The 21,629-nt window shown below is 35.7% G+C and overlaps 1 protein-coding gene across 5 annotated transcripts in view; it reads left to right on the top strand.

The window, feature by feature from the left end:
- SUPT3H (SPT3 homolog, SAGA and STAGA complex component) overlaps positions 1 to 21,629 on the top strand; it is a 538,271-nt gene that overhangs the window by 339,119 nt on the left and 177,523 nt on the right. For all 5 annotated transcript variants that reach the window (XM_049893481.1, XM_049893456.1, XM_049893465.1 and 2 more), the window contains 2 exons: positions 13,735 to 13,821; positions 17,115 to 17,205. In XM_049893481.1, coding sequence (XP_049749438.1) covers positions 13,735 to 13,821; positions 17,115 to 17,205 — 178 coding nt within the window. The remainder of the gene's footprint in view (positions 1 to 13,734; positions 13,822 to 17,114; positions 17,206 to 21,629) is intronic.

Below are 21,629 nucleotides of genomic sequence, written 5' to 3'. Positions count from 1 at the left end.
AAAAAAAAAAAATTTTTTTTTATTTCTTATAAATTAGTACAATCTCAGTTTAAAAAAAAAAAATTTTTTTTATTTCTTATCACACATTAATTGAGAGTTTGCAATCCAGAAGCCAAACATAAACAGATCTTTACAAAGCAGTGTGATAAGCAGTCAGCTAGCTGAAGCTGTACAAGGTACCCAGGCAGCACAATGGAAAGGGAATGATTAGGTCCATGCTTGAGTAAGGGAAGACCTCAGAGAGGCTGTGGCATCTCACTCACATTTTTATTTTTGAAGGATATGGGGTTCACAAGGCACACCGTCTCCTCTGTGCTGTTTGCTTTTTTGGAATGTGCCTGGGTGAGTGAGTGATGTTAGATGATCATATCATTTTTATCCTGCTGTGAATGAATCTATTAACAATATCCTGATTTTGGTTTTAGTTGCCAGAGCTAAAACATTTTTTCAGCCTACCAGATTATCAGTGGACTCTTTTTTCCTTCTCAATATACATTGCTGTTTCGTCTGAGTGATATTTTGTGCTTGTGTGGTGCTTTTTAGTTCTCCATGCACCTGTACCCACATTACTCAATCTGATCTTCACAGTGACCTGTGTGTGTAATAAGACCTGTATTTTAGCATCATCTTGACCCCTTCTTAATAACCTGATAATTGAATATGAGACTGAGATCTGAGGCTAGGAAACCTGACTTTTCATTTTGTTTTACATATGCTACATCCAATTTGATAAATACTATATACAACATATATTGGTTTTCTTATGTAAGCATTTGTTGGTACAGAATTTGAATAAGGGCTACTTACTCTGAAAGGCTGAGGAGGAAGTATATACAAATTATTACTGTTGGTCTTATGATGAAATCATGGGGCAGATTGGAAACGAATAGAGACCAGTCTCTTTTATACAGGTAGTAATTACACTGCTATAATCCCATTTTGCAACTGTCTTTGGCTTTCAAATATGTCTGCAACTGTTGGGTAGGATACTGGAATAATTTACTGTATCACCTGCTGATTTGTGTACCATGGTAAACATTATGGTAAAATACGACACTAATGCTAAATAATAATTTAACCCCTACTTCCTTCCATGCTCATACAATTAATCGTATTGGGTGCTCTTTCCACAGGTATGATTAAGTGCGTTTGACTTGGAGATTTGACTCCCATCTGCACCTCACCAATCCCTTCTTGTGATTCTTCTTTTCATTTCTTTGCTCATTGATGCAAGTGTTCAGTTAGGGAGCCAAAAGTAAACTATAAAACCAAAAAACCAAACTGTTGCCCTTGAGTCAATTCTAACTCATAGCAACCCTATAGGACACAGTAGAACTGCCCCATAGGGTTTCCAAGGCTGTAATCTTTATGGAAGCATATTGCCACATCTTTTTCCCATGGAGCAGCTGGTAGGTTTAAACCACTGACCATTTGGTTAGCAGCTGAGCTCTTAACCACTACACCACCAGGGCTCCTAAGTGAGGTGTAAACCAAAACCAAACCCATTGCCAGCAAGTCAATTCCGACTCATAGCAACCCTACAGGAAAGAGTAGAACTGCCCCATAGGGTTTCCAAGGAGTGCCTGGTGGATTGGAACTCCTGACCTTATTGGTTAGCAACCGAACTCTTAACCACTACACCACCAGGGTAACCCCTACAACCGTTAAAATGTATGCATACTAAGGCGTGCTTTATATTACATGTTGCTGTGATTCTACATGAGAACTTATTAGAGAAACACTTAGTTCTCTGTTAAAAGAAACCCTTATGTTTTTTCTCTGTAAGTTTAGATAACAGTTACTTTTTACAACTTGTAAGAAAGTGATTCTTAGTGACAGCCAACGTGTATACACACACAAAAATATATAATTAAGGACAAAATTGTCACACAAGTGTACAAATATTATTTACGGTTATCTACACAAATTATTTATATCCTAAATTTGTTCATGGTAAAATAAGTCATTAATACTAAATTATAGTCCAATAGTTGCCTTTAGTCGTTATGACCACTATAAATTATAGACTTTTTATGATGACCCCAAAATTTAATTTCTGTTTTCTAAATAATTGCAGATAGCTTTTATTCAGGGCTTACTATATGTGAAACACAGTGCTAACTGCGTGGCACTTCATCTGAACATCAAATCATAGGCATTTAAAAATATTTTATTAAAGTAAAAAAAGTCAAGATGGTTTTGAAAACTTTTTTGATGGGATGATTTTTAAAGTTTCCTGATAAAGTACTTGTGAAATCAGCTTGTATAATACAATAGGATGGAGATAATCTGCTGACTTAGACTGTAAGATGGAAGTAATAATCCAAATGCCCTGGAACGTTCTTCAGAGCTCACAGTACTGAGAGCGGGAACCACACCTTAATGCAGTTTCATAGCAGACCCTCGCTCTTTATGTGCGAGAAGCAGGTTCTGAGACCCTGCAACCAGAGCTGCAATTCTAAAATTCTACAGTTGGCACTTTCTCCATACATTTTATCAAAAAAAGACAAAATTATAAAGTTGTTTTTGCCAAAACAAGGGCAACACTAATAAAGATAAAGCTAGAAATCAATTTTCCTCACTCCCTGTGATTATTCCTTAGCATTACTTTATTCTTTCCGTTCAGTGAGGTTTGTAATCATTACATTGGTCTGTGTGTGGTCTGGGGTAATTCAGTGCCGTTAATACCCTGATATAACCATGAAGATTTAGTACAAGACCTGTGTTTATTCCTAAACATTCTAGAGTGAAATGAAAGCAGGCTATCATATGAAGAATTAGGCACAGTTCTAAAAAAAAAAAAAAAAAGGTAATTAACTCAGTCTTTTGTCTGTTAGATTTTTTTTTTTTTTGTCCTTTGAAGAAAGAAGTATTGACTACAGGTCTTTCAGTGGGCACCTCTTAGGAAGTGCGAACAGAAGAGAACAGTCTGGTGGATGTGCCAAGAAGTAGGCAGAGAAGGAAGAATATTATTAAGTGTAGACAGGAAAGCATACATTTTGTAGGCTACCAAAATTTTTATGGTTTTAAAATTTTAAGAAATGCGCATGAAATGTACATTCTTGGACTTTTAAAATATATAATTTTTCAGTTATTGAGCTATATATTACATTGAACAAATTTACGATGGGCTCCCTTCTTGCTGCAACTTTAATTGTATTTTTTAAATAGTTAATACCCATCTAGTTTATTACTTTAATTTCAACTTTTAAAAATTTCCAAAACATTCTTTATTTCACAACATATGTTTAGACTTGAAAGTTGCTTATGAATAGCTTATATGCAAATAAGTTAAAACATTCAAATGGTTATTGTTTGTAGTTCTTCTAATTTCACATTTAAATAAGAATAACTGAGGAATTAGGTCTATGTCAAGGCTGCTGTCCTTATACGATAAATACATAGTGTTTATAGGACTTTTTTTTTTTTTTTTTAAATCTTTGCAGGCTGACATTGCTTGTGGCCTGGTAATTCTGTTAAAAATGTATAAATAAAAATGAATTCTTTGAACCATGAGATACTGATAATTATAGCCTTATCATATTTTTTTAAAATTTGACTTAACTGTGTTTGACTTATATTCTAAAAAGAAGAGTTAAAATGAAACCTTAAAAACTTAGTAACATCTTTTATCAATTTATATACTTGTTTATGTTTCAGATGTCTAAAGCAGTAGAAGACCAGTCACCAACAAAGAATAAGGAGATCATATGATAGGAAAATACTAAGTCGAATATCTTATATTTATAGTATTCTCAATGTTAAGTATATTTAGTTACAAACAGTTTCCTTTCAGACACTTCTTAGTTCTCAATCTTTAGGCTCTGTCTGCATGAACCACTGGCTTGGATATTTTGATCCAAACCTTTTTTTTTTTTTTCGACAGCCATTTATTTGCCAGCAATGAAAATGTTTTCAAAGGCAAATAAATGTTTTTGTGGGTAGTCTTTTCTGTGCAATGTGAGGTTTCATTTAGTGATCCCATCTTCCTCTGTCCTAAATAAGAAATTAATCTTGGAGAGAAACATGAATGGATTGGGGTTAAATATTTATTATTTAGTACAGATTTTGTATGCCTGGACATATCTCATAGGTTTGTTATGGCAGTTAAATGAGATAACATATATAAAGCAGGAAGCATAGGTCCTGGAACATTGAATAAATGTTAGCATAAGAAAGCAGGGAGCCAGCTTCAGGTTAAACGTGGGTAGTTCTTGGCTCATCCCCAAACCTTCTGAAACCACACAAAATAAGAGCAAAATAATTTAAAAAGGCATAAACCTACAATGACAAAGAAAGCAAGAGAGGATTAAATAGCAGATAAAAGACATCAAAAAACTATGAAAACTTCATAGTGAATGCTAAAGGCCTACTAGACTTGAGAAAAATGAAACCTTGGACCTAAGAAATCTCATGAAAGAAGGTACCTCCAGCAAAAGAAGTCTTGGGTGAGGCTGAAAACAGGATTTTATCCCAGATACCTTATCCAAACCATGTGAGCAGTCAACTATCCCTTTGCTATTCTGGCAAAATACTGTAGATTTACTCTGGACAGGTTGAATAAAAGGAACTCTGGTATTAGAAACCCCAGGCACAAGGACAACCAACATCAAGTTAATAGCCATTCCAGAAAGAACCAAAAACAGAGGGAAAGCAGTTTTCAAAAAAATCCCAAGAAAATTTCCCAGAAGTGAAAGATATGAATGTACAGGTTTAAATCTCCTTGTAAGTACCCAGCGAAATATATCAAGAAAGACCCTCACCAAGGCATAGCATCATGAAATTTCAAAATTACAGTAATAAACAGAAAAATAGTAAAAGCCTTGGAGAAGGGGAGGAAAAAAAGGTAATATAAATACAACTGACTTCTCTCTCAGCAACATTTTAAGCTAAAAGACAATGGAACAATGTCTTTAAAATTCTGAGGGAAAATGATTTTTAATCTAGAATTCTGTACCCATCCATATTATCAGTTGAATATGAAGATGTCATCAGTACACTTTCAGACATACAGGATCCTAAAAAATATTACTTCCCCATGCACCTTTTTCAAGAAACTCTCAGAAGTAGATATTCAGCTGCAGCTCAATACAAGGGAGGGAGATAGATGTTGCAGCTAGGGTTCATACTGGGCAGTTTCACCGTCTGTTCAAACAAAAAAATCAGCAGTCTTCAGAGGAACATAACAGAATCCAGAGTCTTCACAATGTTTCATTCACAATCTTGGATAAATTACTTGAAATATGAAGTAACAGGAAAACATGACCCATACCCAAAAGTAAAGATCATTAATGGAAGCTGATCCCAAGATTACCCAGATGTTGAAATTAGCAGACAGGGATTTTAAAGCAGCTGTAATAGTTATGCTCAAGAGCTAAAACATAAACTTTCAGAGGATGTACTCTGCCAAAATAAGGAACTAAATTAAGAAAGGCAAAGAAATGGGATCAAGAAAATATGGATCCGACAAATAGGAGAGTTGGAGGCAACCTAGAGGACCTCTGGGGGTGGGGAAGCAATGAAACTGAGAGAAATCCCAGTATATTTCAAATCTTTCAAAGAGTTTGGGATGAAATAGTGTTAACATTCATAAAAATTTAAGCAAAAAACAAATAAAGGTAATTACTAATTACAAGGAAGACAAAAAAAAACTGTGTGTGAAAAGAAATGTGATCATGGTGGCCAAGCTGTTAACAATGTTTACATAGTTGTAATAAAATAAACACTGTATGTTAACTTAACAAAAATTATACTTTTATAGATAAGGTCAAGCAGGGTGGGAGAAAGGGGTTAAATTTGGAAATTCTAAGAACACTTAAATCACCTTCATCTTCTGTAGTAAGAAGCCAATTGATAATATTTAAAACTGAAAAAACAAGCATTTTATGTGTGTGTGAAATATGAAGACATAACAAAGAACAAGCTAACCTCTGGAAGCAGGAATACATATTGGAAGGAGTGAGGCAAGGTATTCCTGTCATTGTAGTATTATTTGACTTCTAATGTTATATACATTTTAACTCTGATAAATATTAAAAACATAGAATTAAATATTGGTAACACACATAGAACAGTGCCTAGGACAAATTAGGTACTCAACATATGGTAGCTGTTGTTATTACTAAGATTATTAATTCTCCTACTAGTCACTAAAAAAAAAAAAAAAAAAAAAAATTTTTTTTAAGTCACTAAAGTCACCGATTATTCATTTCAACCAAAAAAGTAAAGATATAAATCTGAGAAGGCATTTGATATATCTTAGGCTACGAATTATTTAGTGGCAGAATTAGAACTAGAGTCTAGGTATCCTAACTCCAAGTTCCTTTAATTACATCATGGAGGATTGAGAGAGGACCTTTGAGGTTATGTATGGCCAGCAAGAATGATTTCAAGCAGAGCTACCCTTTCGTAGCCTAACTTAGAATCTGATAAGCCATGTGTGATGGATAGATCAATGGGTAGAAAAACAGACAAATAAGTAATCTTAGGCAAGATTCTGCATCTTCATGATACCAGCTCTCCACAACTCCTGCCTTTTACTACAGGCTGTCCCCAGGTTAATACCCATTGCTGTAGAGTCGATTCCGACTCATTGTGACCCTATAGGACACAGTAGAACTGCCCCATAGGGATTCCAAGGAGCAACTAGTGGATTTGAACTGCCAGCCTTTTGGGTAGCAGCCAAGCTCTTAACCAGTGAACCATCAGGGCTTCAGTCCCCAGGTTAGGAATGTCCAAATGATGGACAGCTTGTACTTGCCCTTTCATGTTATGTAAATTTGTCCTCACTTTGAAATGATTGAACCAACCCCTACTCCCAGCTGGTATCATGAAGATGCATCACAGTCACCTTCACTTAATGAATTTGCACCTTTAAGTCATTGAGAAGTGTTTGGTCCTTTTCCTGCACTAAAGTCAGGCTAAATAAGAACTGTATTCACCTGTTCAAACTTACCTACAAATTCACCTTAAAGACACTGCTAGGAATGGATCTTGTTTGTAACCTGGTGACTGCCTGTGTTTATCCTCAAAGAGGAAAGAGTCTTAAGCAGGACCCAAAGGAAAGAGATGCAGCAGAAGAGTTGTTAAAATGGAATATTTTCAGTATTTTAATACTTATGGAATCATCAATTTGATTTTGCTGTACTTTTAAAACCATTTGGAACTTGAGAGGAATATTTCTGCTGAATTTATGTGGGCCCCAGCCAAATGTAGAGACAGCAAAGGAATCTGAAGGTTAAATAAGAACACATAGAATCTAAAAACCTGGTTTCATTCCCAAAGCTGCATCACAATCTACATCACAAACAGGTGAAGTCGTGATAAAGCCATGCAGACATGTCTCAGCTGAACTACACTGAGTGCTGGGCATCTGCTTGGTGAGGGTCATAGAACTAGAAAGGACCATGTACTGTGGGATTCAGGCTCTTCGACTTCAGTCCCTGCCACAGCAGTGCCATCATGCTAGATGATCAGTCTGTTTCTCAGGTCTCAGAGAATGAAGGTGCCTTGGATTCCCAGCATTTCGTCACTCTGGATCCAAAACAACCTCACTCTCCTGCCGTTTAAACCAGTATCTCCTTATCCTTTCCATATGAATAGGAGGCAGGTGTATACATGGTAAGGATGTGCCTTTATTTATTCATGTCAGGTATTTGGAGGTTCTGGTTTTCAAGGAGCTTAAGAACCCTGATTTCAGTTTTTAGACAGACTGTTTTCTAACAATTCTAATAACAAAATATGTCTACGTTGAGTTTAAAAAAGGAAACATCCAGATACTGTATTATTTTTCAAACACATTCATGAATAACATTTTACATTATTTAACTTTTAGAGATCAGCTTTTAAGGGCTTATTTGCATATCGTTTCTCAATTGCTGAAAAGTAGAGATGTTTCGTTTTTTAGAAAAGCTATGTTTGTTTTTCAGTTGACCTTAATTTTCTAATCCAAATCACTACTCAAACTGTAAAATATATTGACTTCAAATTGGGAAACACACCAATTTAAAATTAGACCTTCGTGGTGTTCTACCAAAGAAAAAAAAATTCTTACGTAAAGGAACAAAGTAAGGACCTTGATCATCCTAAAAACAGAGTTTGCCTCATAGCAGAGATAACTTTGCTGTTATATAGTCATGTGTATTAGGTGCTAAGCTGCATGACGTCAGAAGCTCCTGTTTACTGCAGTATTCCCAGTGTATTGTATGTGGTTTCTCACATGTGCTAGTTGCTGTGAAGTCAATTTCAACTCATGGAGACCTCATGTATGTCAGAGGAGAACTTTGCTCCAGGTTTTCAGTGGCTAATTTTGGGGGAAACAGATCATCCAGCCTTTCTTCCAAAGCCCCTCTGGGTGGTCTCAAACTTCCAACTTTTTACTTAACAGCCGAACGCTTAACCGTTTGTACCTCTCAGGGACTCCTGGGTACACATAGGTGCTCAATAAATGTTTGTTAAATGTTGGCATTCCATTTTCCCCTCTGTGATTTTTGGTTTCCCCATCTACAATATAAATGAATTGAGGTAGACAAAGTCTGTGATCCCTTCTGGTTTAAAAATATATGAACCCAGGAGCCATAGTGGAATTCTCTGTAGCTGAAACTACGATGCGTGCTTCATGTTTTGAAAGTTCTTTCTATATGAAGTTACTGGAAATTTGTGTGTAAATATGTATAATATCAAATACTTTGATCATAAAATAGGAGGTATAGATATTTATGAAAAATGGGTTATTAGTGTCCAAATTAGTTCCCTAATTCACACACATATTTATAAAACTTCTCATGGTTTATGGCCACTGTCTGAGGCAGTTCTTAGGGGGAATCTTTCAGACTTAAGTCCTGTAACCTGAGGCCAGTAATTTGCTTCTGGTAAGATCCAGTTCAGCAAAAAAGAGTAAGACCCTCAATGAGATGGATTGACACAGTGGCTGCAACAATGGGCTCAAGCATAACAATGTGAGGATGGCATGGGACCAGGCAGTGTTTCGTTCTGTTGTACATAGGGTCGCTATGTTCTGGAACCAACTCAACAACACCTAACAGCAACAACAACAAGATCCAGTAGTCAACTACAGTGATCTCTGATTGCCCTATCTATGAACTAGGCTTACATGCTAAGTTTATTCTTATAACATTTAAAAATATAAGCAGTATAAATGAGAATGGGATTTAAACTAAGTTCTCAAAATCACTTGCTTTCTAGAGTTCATCTATAATCTTTAATGTATTGTTGGTTCTTATACTTTTTAAGTTTAAAATAACAATAAAATGCTTACCTCAATTTAAGTTTTCTATGGTCCTGGTCAAATGTGGCTTACCAACAGCTTTTGTAAATAAAGTTTAATTATAACATTAAAAAAAAAAAAACCAAACCCACTGCCATCAAGTCAATTCCGACTCATAGCAAACCTACCCATGCCCATTTGTTGGTGTATTATCTGTAGCTGCTTTCGGAGCTCTGGTGGTACAGTGGTTAAGAGCTATGGCTGCTAACCAAAAGGTTGGAAGTTGGAATCCACCAGACGCTCTTTGGAATCCCTATGGGGCAGTTCTGCTCAGTCCTATAGGGTCGCTATGAGTCGGAATCGACTGAGCAACAACAGGTTTGGTTTTGGTTTTTGGTGACTACTTTTGTTTTACAACAGCAAAGCTGAGTAGTTACAAAAGAGAACTTATGAACTGCAAAGCCTAAAATATTTACTACCTGGCCCTTTATTGAAAAAATTTGCCGACTTGTTTTAGATCGGAAACCCTGGTAGTGTAGTAAAGTGCTATGACTGCTAACCAAAAGGTCAGCAGTTTGAATCCACCAGGTGCTCCTTGGAAACTCCATGGGGCAGTTCTACTCTGTCCTATAGGGTCGCTATGAGTTGGAATCAGCTTGACAGCAACAGTTTTGTTTTTTGCTTTAAATCAGCACTGTCCAGTAGAACTTTTCTGCAGTGATGGAAATATTTTATATTTGCCCTATTCAGTACAGTAGCCACTATTCAGATGCAGCTATTGATCACTTGAAATAGTGTTACTATTACTGAAAAATTGGATTTTTGATACAATATCCGTTCCAATCTGTTGCCACTGAGTCAATTCCAACTCAGTAGGACAGAGTAGAGCTACACCATAGGGTTTCCAAGGAGCGGCTGGTGGGCTTAACTGCAGACCTTTTGGTTAGCAGCCAGACACTTAACCATTGCACCACCAGGGCTAATATCAATTTTAATTTTAAATAGCCACTTGTGGCTAGTGGCTACCATATCGGACAGCACAGTTCTAGATGGAGAAGACAAATGCGAAGCACACGGATATTGATCTTTTAACATTGGAGTTCAAGTAGCAGCTGGACAGGGATGTCAGATGGAAGTGGGACTAGAAGTTCAGCCAGGCAGATGTAAGTCAGACAAGGAATCACATTTCAGGGTAGTCAGCACTAGAAAGAATAGGCATTTACCCCCAAATGGGGTAAGCAAACTATACGTAACCCAGGCCGATCAGCTGAAGAGGATCAGACTGGTGATCTAAGCATAGACAGGTAGGTCTTGAATTCAAGAGATCGTGGAGAGCATGGAGTTATGGGTGTGGACAAAACTGGACAATAATGTGAGTTTGAGCCCTAAAAAGGCAGAAATGTGTTTGCTGCTTTTTTTTTTTTTTTTATCAACTGTCCTTGGGGATTAGCAGTCCGGGACCTAAAGAAAGTTGGGGAGTAGGGGTGTTAGAAAACTAGTTGAGACAGGCAATTGTACCTGTTAACAAGTACAATTAAGATTTTGTAAACCGAGCATTTAGGTTCCAAGGCTGGGTTAGATGATAAACACTATTGCAGATAAGTTTTCCTTGAGAAAATGATTTTAAAACCTATATTTTAAAGAAGGAAGAGCTGCATATGATAAGGATTCAGAAATTTCTGATAATTGGAGTTTAGTATAAAAAGGCATGAAGATAGAACCTAAGTTACTGGAGTTTAAATACGTGAGATGAAAACAAAAAATGTAATGAGAATGAAGATAAAGGGAAAATATGTGAATCAGCTAAGTTTTTTAAAGAACAGATCAAAGTTTTATAGGCTATAGGGAATTCTCACAGATCCTAGAACAAGAATTATAAACATTATATTTGAGAAAGGTTATTTTAGCTGTTAAATCTAGGGCAGATCACAATTTGGAAACACCAAAATCCAGAAACCACTAAGCAAAAAGCCCTAAAGCCCTGGATTAGGATGAATACAGTGGAAGTAGAGAGCAGATTCAAAACCCTAAGCAAATTAAAACAACAAAATTCACAGAAGTTGGTGAAAATGTAATAGACTAGGGGAAAAATGAAGTTTAATTGTTAGTGTCATTGATAGCAATGAGAAATTGGGAAGAGATTCATCTGTGGGATCAAAGATGAAGCGTTGGAGATGACATGTAAAGGTGAACGGGCACCTTTCAATGCACAACCCCAAATTTAAGTTTTATAAATGCTTAAAGTGCAAACATGATGAGTTTTATTTAATATAATAGGGGAAATTTTTTAAAACATTCGTTACAAGTATATTTAGTTTACTTTGAAAAATAATATTAATCAGAAAAAACCCAAATGATATAACTGAGTTGCTATTGTGGTAGAATAATAATGTCTTTCAGCAAAATATTTTACTAAGTTGCAAAAAAAAACCCAAAAACTCTAAGATTACTATTACTATACCTTCATCCATATAAATAAGCAAATTAACTTCCTGTACTCATTAAGCAATTGGCTGCTAACTGAAAGGTTGGCAGTTCAAACCCACCCAGTGGCTCCAAGGGAGAAAGACAGGCGATCACCTTCCATGAAGATTATAGCCTAGGAAACCCCATGGGGCAGTTCTACTCTGTCACATTGGGTCACTGTGAGTCAGAATTGACTCAACAGCACACAGCAACATAGCCATTAAACTGATTAGGTTTAAAGTGTCCCTCTGTCATTTCCTGTATATTTTATGATACCAGTTTGGGGAATGTTATGAATTTTTATTCATATGATTTATATATATAGTGTAGATTATCTATATATTGTATGGATAAAACACTGATTAATGGGAAAGCTACTTAGGGATACATATTTATCCTTGTCCTAACACAAATAAAATCATATTTTTATAGTACCTCGTACTTTCAAATCATCACCACTCTTCATTTAAGGAAATAAACAGTTGCTTGGCAATGCTGCCTCTGGTTCTCTCCCTGTGTGTTTCCAGAAAAAATGATACATAGCCTGTATTCTCCACACCGATTGCATGTATTTTAGGCTCTGATAGAAACATTTTTATTTGAAAAATCATGTGTACATGTATTTCCCTGACACTATTCCAGTTTTCTGGAAAAAAAAAAAAATATGTTCATGCTTGCTGAAAACTCTTGTTTTTTTTTTTTCTGGATAGATACATCATATTTTAAAAAACCTTTCCCCCCAAGATTTCTTTTTAAATGGCTCACAGTTAAATTTAAATTTCTATATTTAGGAAGGATTATGTTTATATACCAACCACCAGTATCCAGGAAATTAAGTGGTAAGGCTGACACACGGGGAGTTTATAGGCTGTTTTGTAGTCCATGTATTTAGAGAACGTTTGAAGCTTAGTTAGCAAAATCGCTTCAACATTCAAGCAGAATTTCTTTAGCACAAATGCACGATTTGATTTTGTTTAATTATTAAGATAACAGTATGTCACTTTTTAAAGATTAGTTCTCAGGAATACGTCTTAGATTTATCACTTTGAAAGAAGGGTGAATTCAGGAACAGCTTTTATATGTAAATGTTTTTATAATATTTCAGATTGGATTGAGTTGGTTTGTTGCAATCAACATAGGCTGATCAAATTTGGAAGGAGTTACAGGCACATTTTTGTAGCGTTTTCTCCAGCATCTTTATTTTTTTCAGATGGACGTATTTTATGTTCCTTCCAACTAATCAAAATAAGAAACTGATTTTTGCCAGTGCCAAAAGAGAGAACTATCATTTTTCACATTCTTCTATTTTCTAGGTCATTTTCAAGTAAGATTGTATTTCTAGGACTTCTGAATTCCTGAAAAACTCTTGACTTTGTAGATATAAGGACCCAGATGAACATTTCAAGGGGAATCTAACTTTTCATGCAGTATGTTTTGTGTTGTACATTCCAGATACAGTTAACTTTTTGTGTGTATGTGATTAGTGTGGAAAGAAATTAATGCAGTCCAGTATTATGATTTATGGACTGAATCCTTTACCCACTGAAGACTTGCCAAAACTAAAAGTATTTTTTTTCCTTTGGATATTAGAAACAGCTACTGTTTTTGTTGATCTTTTAAAGTTCTGAATGGGCCTATTTCAAATCACACCAGCATGGGAGCTCGGATTAATAATATACTTATTCAACTAGTGATACTGAGTGAAACCATTGCTCACATGGGTCTGAAGGATAAAATTTCATAAAATTATTTTCAGGTGCATTAATGCATTTCTGGAGGCCGCACATGATTTTTCTTTTCGCAGGAAAGAAATCAAGGATTTCTGTTTATTGTATCAGTTACAGGTGGGCTCATAAGTTAATTTAATTGCTTTTTTTTTTTTTTATAAATCCTAAAACATAAGATATTCTGCTTTTAAAAGCAGTAACATGATTGCTGTATTATTCCCAAAGGTTTCTAACTCTTAGTATATTTATCTCTGTTGAGATGCCATGACTGTAGTATGTTGAATTTATATTATTGAGAGAATTTTCTGTTGTTAGTTACAGCAAGCTGCTGAAATTTCTCAGCTGCGGGGAGCACGGGTGATTTCTGCTGAAGATCTTTTGTTTCTGATGCGCAAAGATAAGGTAATATAAAACAATTGCATTGTATTAAAGTGCCACGCTTAGTGCCTACTTGCACTTACATAAGGAACTATGTATCTTTGTTATTTAGCTTTTAAATTGGAATCAGAACTATAGAGCTGATGATGTTTTAGCCTTCATAGTTTACACCACAAAATGAGTTTACTAGATGAGAACTGCTTTTTATTTTTACCTGAGCATTTATGTGAACACTGTGGTAACAGCTGACTCTCACTTATCCTCAGACGTCTAGTTAGACGTTTTTGTAGCTACATAATATTCACTAAATATACTGTGTGCTGTGTTCTGATAAATGGGATATAGTGAATGGCATATTTATATTTGCCTCTAATTTTATACATTATCATTATCAGCATTAGAGGCTTTCATAGAGTAACTCATCTTGAAATATAAAATTTATTCTGTGGCACCGGCTTCCAGGAAAAACCGAATCAATCAAGATGAATATCCTGATAGCTTAAATATATACCATCATTTCTATTTATTTTAAAGTTAAAGATTTACCTTTCTTATTCTTTGAACTCTAGTATTAAAATATTTAAATCAGTATTTGCATGCATGTCCTGTTTTCTATCTTCCATGAGAAGCTAACTGAAAATATTCTACAATATTTTACATGTTTTTAATAAAAGTTTCATCCCAAAATTATTTGCATATTGAAAGGAAATCTAACTGAATAACCATAGTATGTTAAGAGTAGATGCTTTCCTAAGTGAGCAAACAGTGCTCACTTTCCTAACGTTCCATCTTTCATTTCTCCCTTGTTATTTCCTGGCCTTTAAATTATACTTTCTCATTTCTCTTCTACCATTTTTATATGCCCGTGGCTCGGTGTGTGTGGTAGTTGTTTTTGTAATCATCAGAAGGCATCCCATGCCGCTCTTTTGGACAACCTTGTTAACATCCTTTCTAATACTCAGTTACTTGGTTTCGTCTTTTAAAACTTTAGTTATGATTGGCTCAATTTTGACTAAACCTGGATCAAATATTTTATCTTCCTTCAGACTGCACCTTGACCAGTGTACATTCAATTTTATAAAATGTTAGTTCAACAACTCTTAGATGGTATGAGGAATATAAAGGAAGAAAAAAGAAATGCCTTCACTCTCAAGAAGCTAATGATCTAGCTTGGGAAATCTGTATGATTTAGTTGAAGAACCATCGTACAACAGAATTTCAAGGTTGTGTGATTAGGTGGGAGAGACTGTAGGATTTGTTGAGTGGAGGTTTCTTCCTAGTTTGAGGCTCGGACAGTGTAGAAGTCATGTGGAATGGACAAATGCAGAGAACCTAAATAGGATGCTGGTTCAGTAGTCAAGGCAAAATATGATTTTGAGAGTGGCTCTGGAAACGAATAAGAAGAAGAATTAAGAGAGATAGTGAAGAGTAAAAATTTGTAGGATGTGGTGACTTCATTATATTTGGAGGACTAAACAGAAATAGGCATTTAATCCTATATAGCATTTGTACTGTGAGAAAGGAGCCTGAGGTGCTTTTGGCAGAAATGTGGACCTTAAGCAAAGATTCTATATGAAGTTGACAGGGGAGCAGTGGAGTTACCATTCATACTTTATGGCATATTGCCAGTCAAATTTTCTTTTTTACTGACAGAGGCTCTTTTTTAGGTTGTCATATAAAATAGACCACGCTGACACTTCTTCCTGCCTTTTGTGGGAAGTGGAAATCTAAAATCATACTGAAACTTCAAGAACATATACCTGTTAATCATGCTCTTCTCCTGCCCAGATGGAGGGACTCTTAGCCAGAATCTTTACAGGAACACAGAACATAGTTCCTAGGTATGGAAACACTGGTGGCGTAATGGTTAAGTGCCACAGCTGCTAACCAAAGGGTCGGTAGTTCAAATCCACCAGGCACTCCTTGGAAACTCTATGGGGCAGTTCTACTCTGTCCTATGGGGTCGCTATGAGTTGGAATCGACTCAATGGCACTGGGTTTGGTTTGGTTTGGTACCTAGGTATAAGACAAAATAAAATTTAAAGTGCTGAATGGACTAAAGACAAAGAGAAAAGATGGGTAGCAAAAGACCTATGTACAGGTACATGTTTTTTCTCTTAAAAATTCTAGTTTGTATTCAGCCAGTATTTATTGACTGCCTACTGCATTTTTACATATTGCGCTGACAGCTTCGTTCATTCTCTCATTTGTTTTTCTGTAAAGTAGGTACTCTTCTTATTTTATCGGTGAAGAAACTGAGCTTCAAATGGTTATGTTCTGCTTTTGGCCCTGCTGAACTCTAGTTGTAAGACTGCTATTAACCTCAGCTTCCCTGTATATAGAAAGGAGATGATAATGTTTGTCTATGTCACCAAAACCCAAACTCACTGCTGTTGAGTCGATTCTGACTCATAGCGACCCTATAGGACAGAGTAGAACTACCCCATAGGTTTCCGAGGAGTGACTGGAAGATTCAAACTGCTGACATTTTGGTTAGCAGCCATAGCTCTTAACCACTGCACCGCCAGGGCTCCGTCTATGTCACAGGGCTATTGAAAACGTCAAATGATGCATGTAAAAGTACTTTTTAAAATTCAGTATATTTCAGCTGTTATTAGAAATCTTAAACCTGAAGGTTAGAAACCAATGATAATACTTCCTAAGTGCAAGCACAGAAAAGCTACAAAGTACTGTCAGTTACTTTTAAAGTTAAGCAATTTTGTGGTCTTCTAATAAAACTAAAGACGACCGTCATTAAGACCTAACCCTTATTCATCAGCTTTGAGTTTCAGAAAAATATGTTTCTCAGATTACAGAATGTTTTCCAGAAATGTAACACATAAAGCAACTCTTCTGACTAAAAGAAAATATCCTCAGAGAATAAAAAGGAGACTACTTGGCTTTTTAAAGCCATTGTTGCTGCAAACTCAGCTATAAATCAGTTTTTAAAAATACATTTTTTGTCTTGAATATATACAAAATTCCATATCCATACAGTCAGCTTGGTATGGAGAGCATGATATTTTTCACAATCTTAAGAAAGAACTTCAAAATTTTTTATAAGACATACATAAAAAAAACAATGATTGTGATTCTGGGGTATCTGGATACCTGCAAATGATAAGCGCTTTTAAAAATACTTGTGTTTTAGCTTTTATGTGTAACTTGATGATGACCTTTTTTTTTTTCCATAGATTGCTATGTTTTCTCCAATGTATCTTGGGGTACAAGTTTATTAAATTTGTTTATCATAGTATTTAATCAATAAGATGAATATGTATATAAATTTTATTTACTTATGTCATATCTTTTGATAGAAAAAACTTAGAAGACTGCTAAAATACATGTTCTTCCGAGACTACAAATCAAAGATTGTTAAAGGCATAGATGAGGATGACCTTCTGGAAGGTAACCAAAACAAAACACTAAGCTAAAAACAATAGCCAATGATACATTTATGCAATGTCAATGCAGATATTCCCAACAGAAAAGAATGCATGTTCTTTGGTTAGATAATGTAGTTTAGAAATTATCCAAATATTTACTTAGTTGCCAATTTAATCTCGTGATTTTCTATTTATGTGACTTCACAGCACTCTAGTATTTCAGTTCTTTTTTTCAGTAATGTGTCCTGCTTTACATCAGAGTATCACAAAACTATGAAAATTGCTTGATTCAAAACATAGTTGATTTTAATGAGCATAGTTTTTTCTGTGCTGGATGTCAGGAACCAAAATTTTTATTTATCTTTGAAACTGACGCATCATGGTTTTTTTAATTATTATCAAAGGTATCTGATATGTTTTATGAAGTAAAGTCACCTCATTCTGGTGTGCCATTTCTGTGCTGTTTGAAATATAATGAAAAGCGTAACGTAGAGTAGAAAATTTTTCTTACCGATCTACCAACTCAATTCTTCATTTTAGAGTATTTAGAAAAATGTTAATGTGCAAAAGAAAACAGTGCTAGGCTGAAAATAAGTAAGTACTGAGCAGCACTTACAGAATCAAAATAAAGATGTTGTGTTTTTAGAAATTACTGATATATTTTGTATACTAACTACAGTTATTGTATGGTGGCATTCATGCTAATAGATACACTGGTAGATAGACAAAGTAGCTAAAACAACTCTAGTGGATTAAGGATAATCACAAAAAACTACTCAGGACAAACTGAAGTATCAACAAACTTTAATAGAGAACTCGTTACTTTCATTTAACCTCAGCAAATCAGCAAGTGAATTAGCCTTGCAAATATATGTATAGTAAAACAAAACCAAGGCCGTTGATGTCGATTCGATTCCGACTCACAGCCACCCTGTAAGGCAGAATAGAGCTGCCCCTTAGGGTTGCCAAGGAACAGCTGGTAGATTTGAACTGCTAACCTTTTGGTTAGCAGCTGAGCTCTTAACGACTGAGCCACCAGGGCTTCATATATATATATATATATATATATATATATGTTTATATATCAATGTGTGTGTGTGTGTGTGTATTTATATGTATATATTTCTGATAAAATGAATTACTTAATGTCACCTATTTAATATTGCTGCAATTCTCATAGAGTTTAATTCCTGGAAAATAATTCTCCAGATGAATTTAAATGCTTTCTTTTATGGAGGGCAAAGAATGCAGACTTGGAGAAAAAAAGGCCTGAATTCAAATCAATCCAAGTTCTTTGCTTTCTCTCTGTGTGACCTTGAGAGAGAAAAATTATACCACCTCCCACATGGAGTTCTTATGAGGGTTCAACATACTATATGAAAAGCACCAGATATATTCTTGCCAGTGAATAAATGATGGCTGTTTATACCATACCTTGAGTACCTTGAGTGCCAAGAAGCTCCAAGTGGTGAGACTTAGAATTCAGTTTTGCTAACACCATCATATTAGTCTGATACCTTCCCCTTCCTAATGATTTTATATCTCTCCACTTTATCTTGTTTTTTAAATTTTGTGTGTTTATATGTATATAAAGCACTTTAAAACAGTTGGTATAAATTATAAAATAAAATATTCAGATAAAGTGCATCTACTTCTCAGGTAAGACTTCTAGAATAGTGGTATGAGTAGTTTGGCAGATTCATTCCACACCAAAACAACCACTGAACTGGAGAATATTGTAATAAATGGTAATTTAAAAGCTCTAGAAATTGTCCTAAGGGGATATAGAAATGGAGAAACTTGTATTCTAGAAAATGTATTAAATCTTGTTAAGAACATCAAGAGTCTGTTGCATTTGAGCCACAACCCACTTCCATCACCCCACACCCCCGTTCCACTTCAGTGTGATAGAAACTTTGGGTGCGTGTGGCCAAGAACACCAAACTCCCTCTCCCCTAGCTCTCAGTGTAGGACAGCAGTTTTACTGCAGCAGAGCAGCAGGCCAGCATTTCTCTTCTCTCCTCAGGACTGTTTTGCAGAAGTTCTATTCTAAGTATTCAGCCTCCACTCGTAGGGTGAAAGCTCCACCCCAGGCATGGCAGACTGAGAATACTGGGCCCCAGCTGCCCTTACCCTAGCCTTCTCGTAAGGAAGGAAGCGCCACACCAGAAAGGACAAGCCTAGAAGACTAAAACCCAAACCCAGTGCCTAGAGGCTACCATTTCCAGCTCCTCACTCTTAAAGCGTGGGAGTAACTCCAGGAGAAGATGATTGCTGTGCCAACTCCTAGCTCCGGTGCAGTGATGCAAAGGTTCGGTTCAGACGAAGGGGTAGCCTTAAGAACAGAGAGCTCTGCAGCTTTCCCTAAGTAAACTATTTGGAACAGAACATGTTGGAAGTTCATACCTAAGGGTGTTGTAAAAAAGCAATGGAAATACTGGTGGTGAGCAATTAAGAGGAGGCTGGTAGGTTCATGATGCTTGTAACAAGTGAAACAGTGCATCTGCCAGAAATTTAACAGAGGAAACTAGGCAAAGAGACAGCTAAGAAGAACTGTTTTGGGGTAAGGGCAAAACTCAAACTTTGGTAACACACTGACCTTGCAGAGAGGCTCAACATTAATCAGATCAGACTGTGGAGCAATTTATGCCAAGGGTATTATCAAAAACAATAGAGCAATCAGCCAGCAATTAGTGGAGGATAACAGCTGGGTGTGATAACAATAAAGTCAGACCAGCCAGAAACTTAATGGGGAGATAAGAAATGGAAAAAAGACAGCCCAACTAAAATCACAGTCATCACTGGAGTCCTGGGAGACTGTTTGCATGCTGGAGTTTGTGTCCTATAAGGATTAGCATCAGAGAATACACATTGGTGGGGGAAATAGATGTCATTGAGCTAGTCCACCTGAGTCGTTAAATAAATGACCAAACAAGCAAACAACAAGAAGCTCTAGGAGGGGGAGGGAATCATTACCTAGAGTTTCTATGTTATGTGAAATGTCCATTTTTCAACAGCAAAAAATACTAGACATGCAAACAAACAGGAAAGCGTGACCCATAATAGACAAGAAAAAGAAGCAGGTAATGAAATTGCCCTTAAGGGGCACAGATGTTGGACTTAGACAAAAAATTTAAAGTGGTTATTATAAACATGTTTTAAAAAAAAATCTAAAGAAAACCATGTTTAAAGAATAAAAGGAAAATATGACCAAATATGACAGTGTCTCATAAAACAGAGAATATAAGTAGACTGAAATTGTTTAAAAAATCCAAAACAAATTCTACAGTTGAAAAGCAGTCACTGAAGTGAAAAATTCAGTAGAGATGCTCAACCATAGCTTTGAACTGGCAGAAGAGAAAAATCATATACAAGGGAACCCCTATAAGATCAACATCTAACTTCTAATCAAAACAATGGAAGCCAGAAGGCAATGGGATGACATATTTAAAGTCTTAAAAAAAGAAAAAAAAGCTGTCAACCAAGGAATTTACCTTGAGCAAAACTATCATTCAAAAATGGAAGTAAAATAAAGACATTCCCAGAAATGAGAGAATTTGTTGCTAGCAGACTTATTGTATAAGAAATACTAAAGGAAGTTCTTCAGACTGAAAGCAGGTGACACCGAACAGTAAGTTGAATCCAGGGGAAAAAAAAAGAGCACCTATAAAGGTAATGGGAAACCCTGGTGGCATAGTGATTAAGTGCTACAGCTCCTAACCCAAAGGTCAGCAGTTTGAATCCACCAGGCGCTCCTCAAACTGTATGGGGTAGTTCTACTCTCTCCTATAGGGTCGCTATGGGTTGGAATCCACTTGACGGCAGTGGGTTGTAAAGGTAGTGACTTGGGTAAATAGAAGAGACAGTGTAATTGCACACTTCTTCCCTCTTCTTAACTGATTTTATCAATAACAATGCAAAGGAGGTGGTGGGAACAAAGGTGTACTGTAATAAGGAAATGACACACAGTAGCAACTCAAATTTGCAGGAAGAAATAAAAGAAACCAAGAATGGTAACTAAGATGGTTAGCATAACAAACTGTAAATATATACTTGTTCTCCTTCTTTCAGCTCTTTAAAAGCATAAAATTATATGAAGTAATAATTATAGCAGTGTATTGTTGGGTTTGTAACATTTATAGACATAATAATGTATAACAATAACAGCAGAAAAATTAGAGGAACTATATAGAAGTAAAGTTTCTGTATCCCATTTAAGTTAGTAAAAATCTGAAATAGATTCTGATAAAGTATGTATTAGAAGCCCTAGAACAACTACTAACTCAAGTAGTTAAAAAGTAGTAAAAGAATTAAAATGTTACACTAGAAAATATTCACTTAATGCAAAAGAAGGCAGTAAAGGAGAAACAGGAACAACAGCAACAAAAAGATGTGAGACATAGAAAACAGAGTAAAATGGCAGAAGTAAATATAGCGATATCAATA

The sequence above is a fragment of the Elephas maximus genome, chromosome 1, assembly GCF_024166365.1.
Source record: "Elephas maximus indicus isolate mEleMax1 chromosome 1, mEleMax1 primary haplotype, whole genome shotgun sequence".
Taxonomy (NCBI): domain Eukaryota; kingdom Metazoa; phylum Chordata; class Mammalia; order Proboscidea; family Elephantidae; genus Elephas; species Elephas maximus.
Note: the sequence above shows the minus strand (reverse complement) of the source record. Positions and strands in the feature narration are given on the sequence as shown.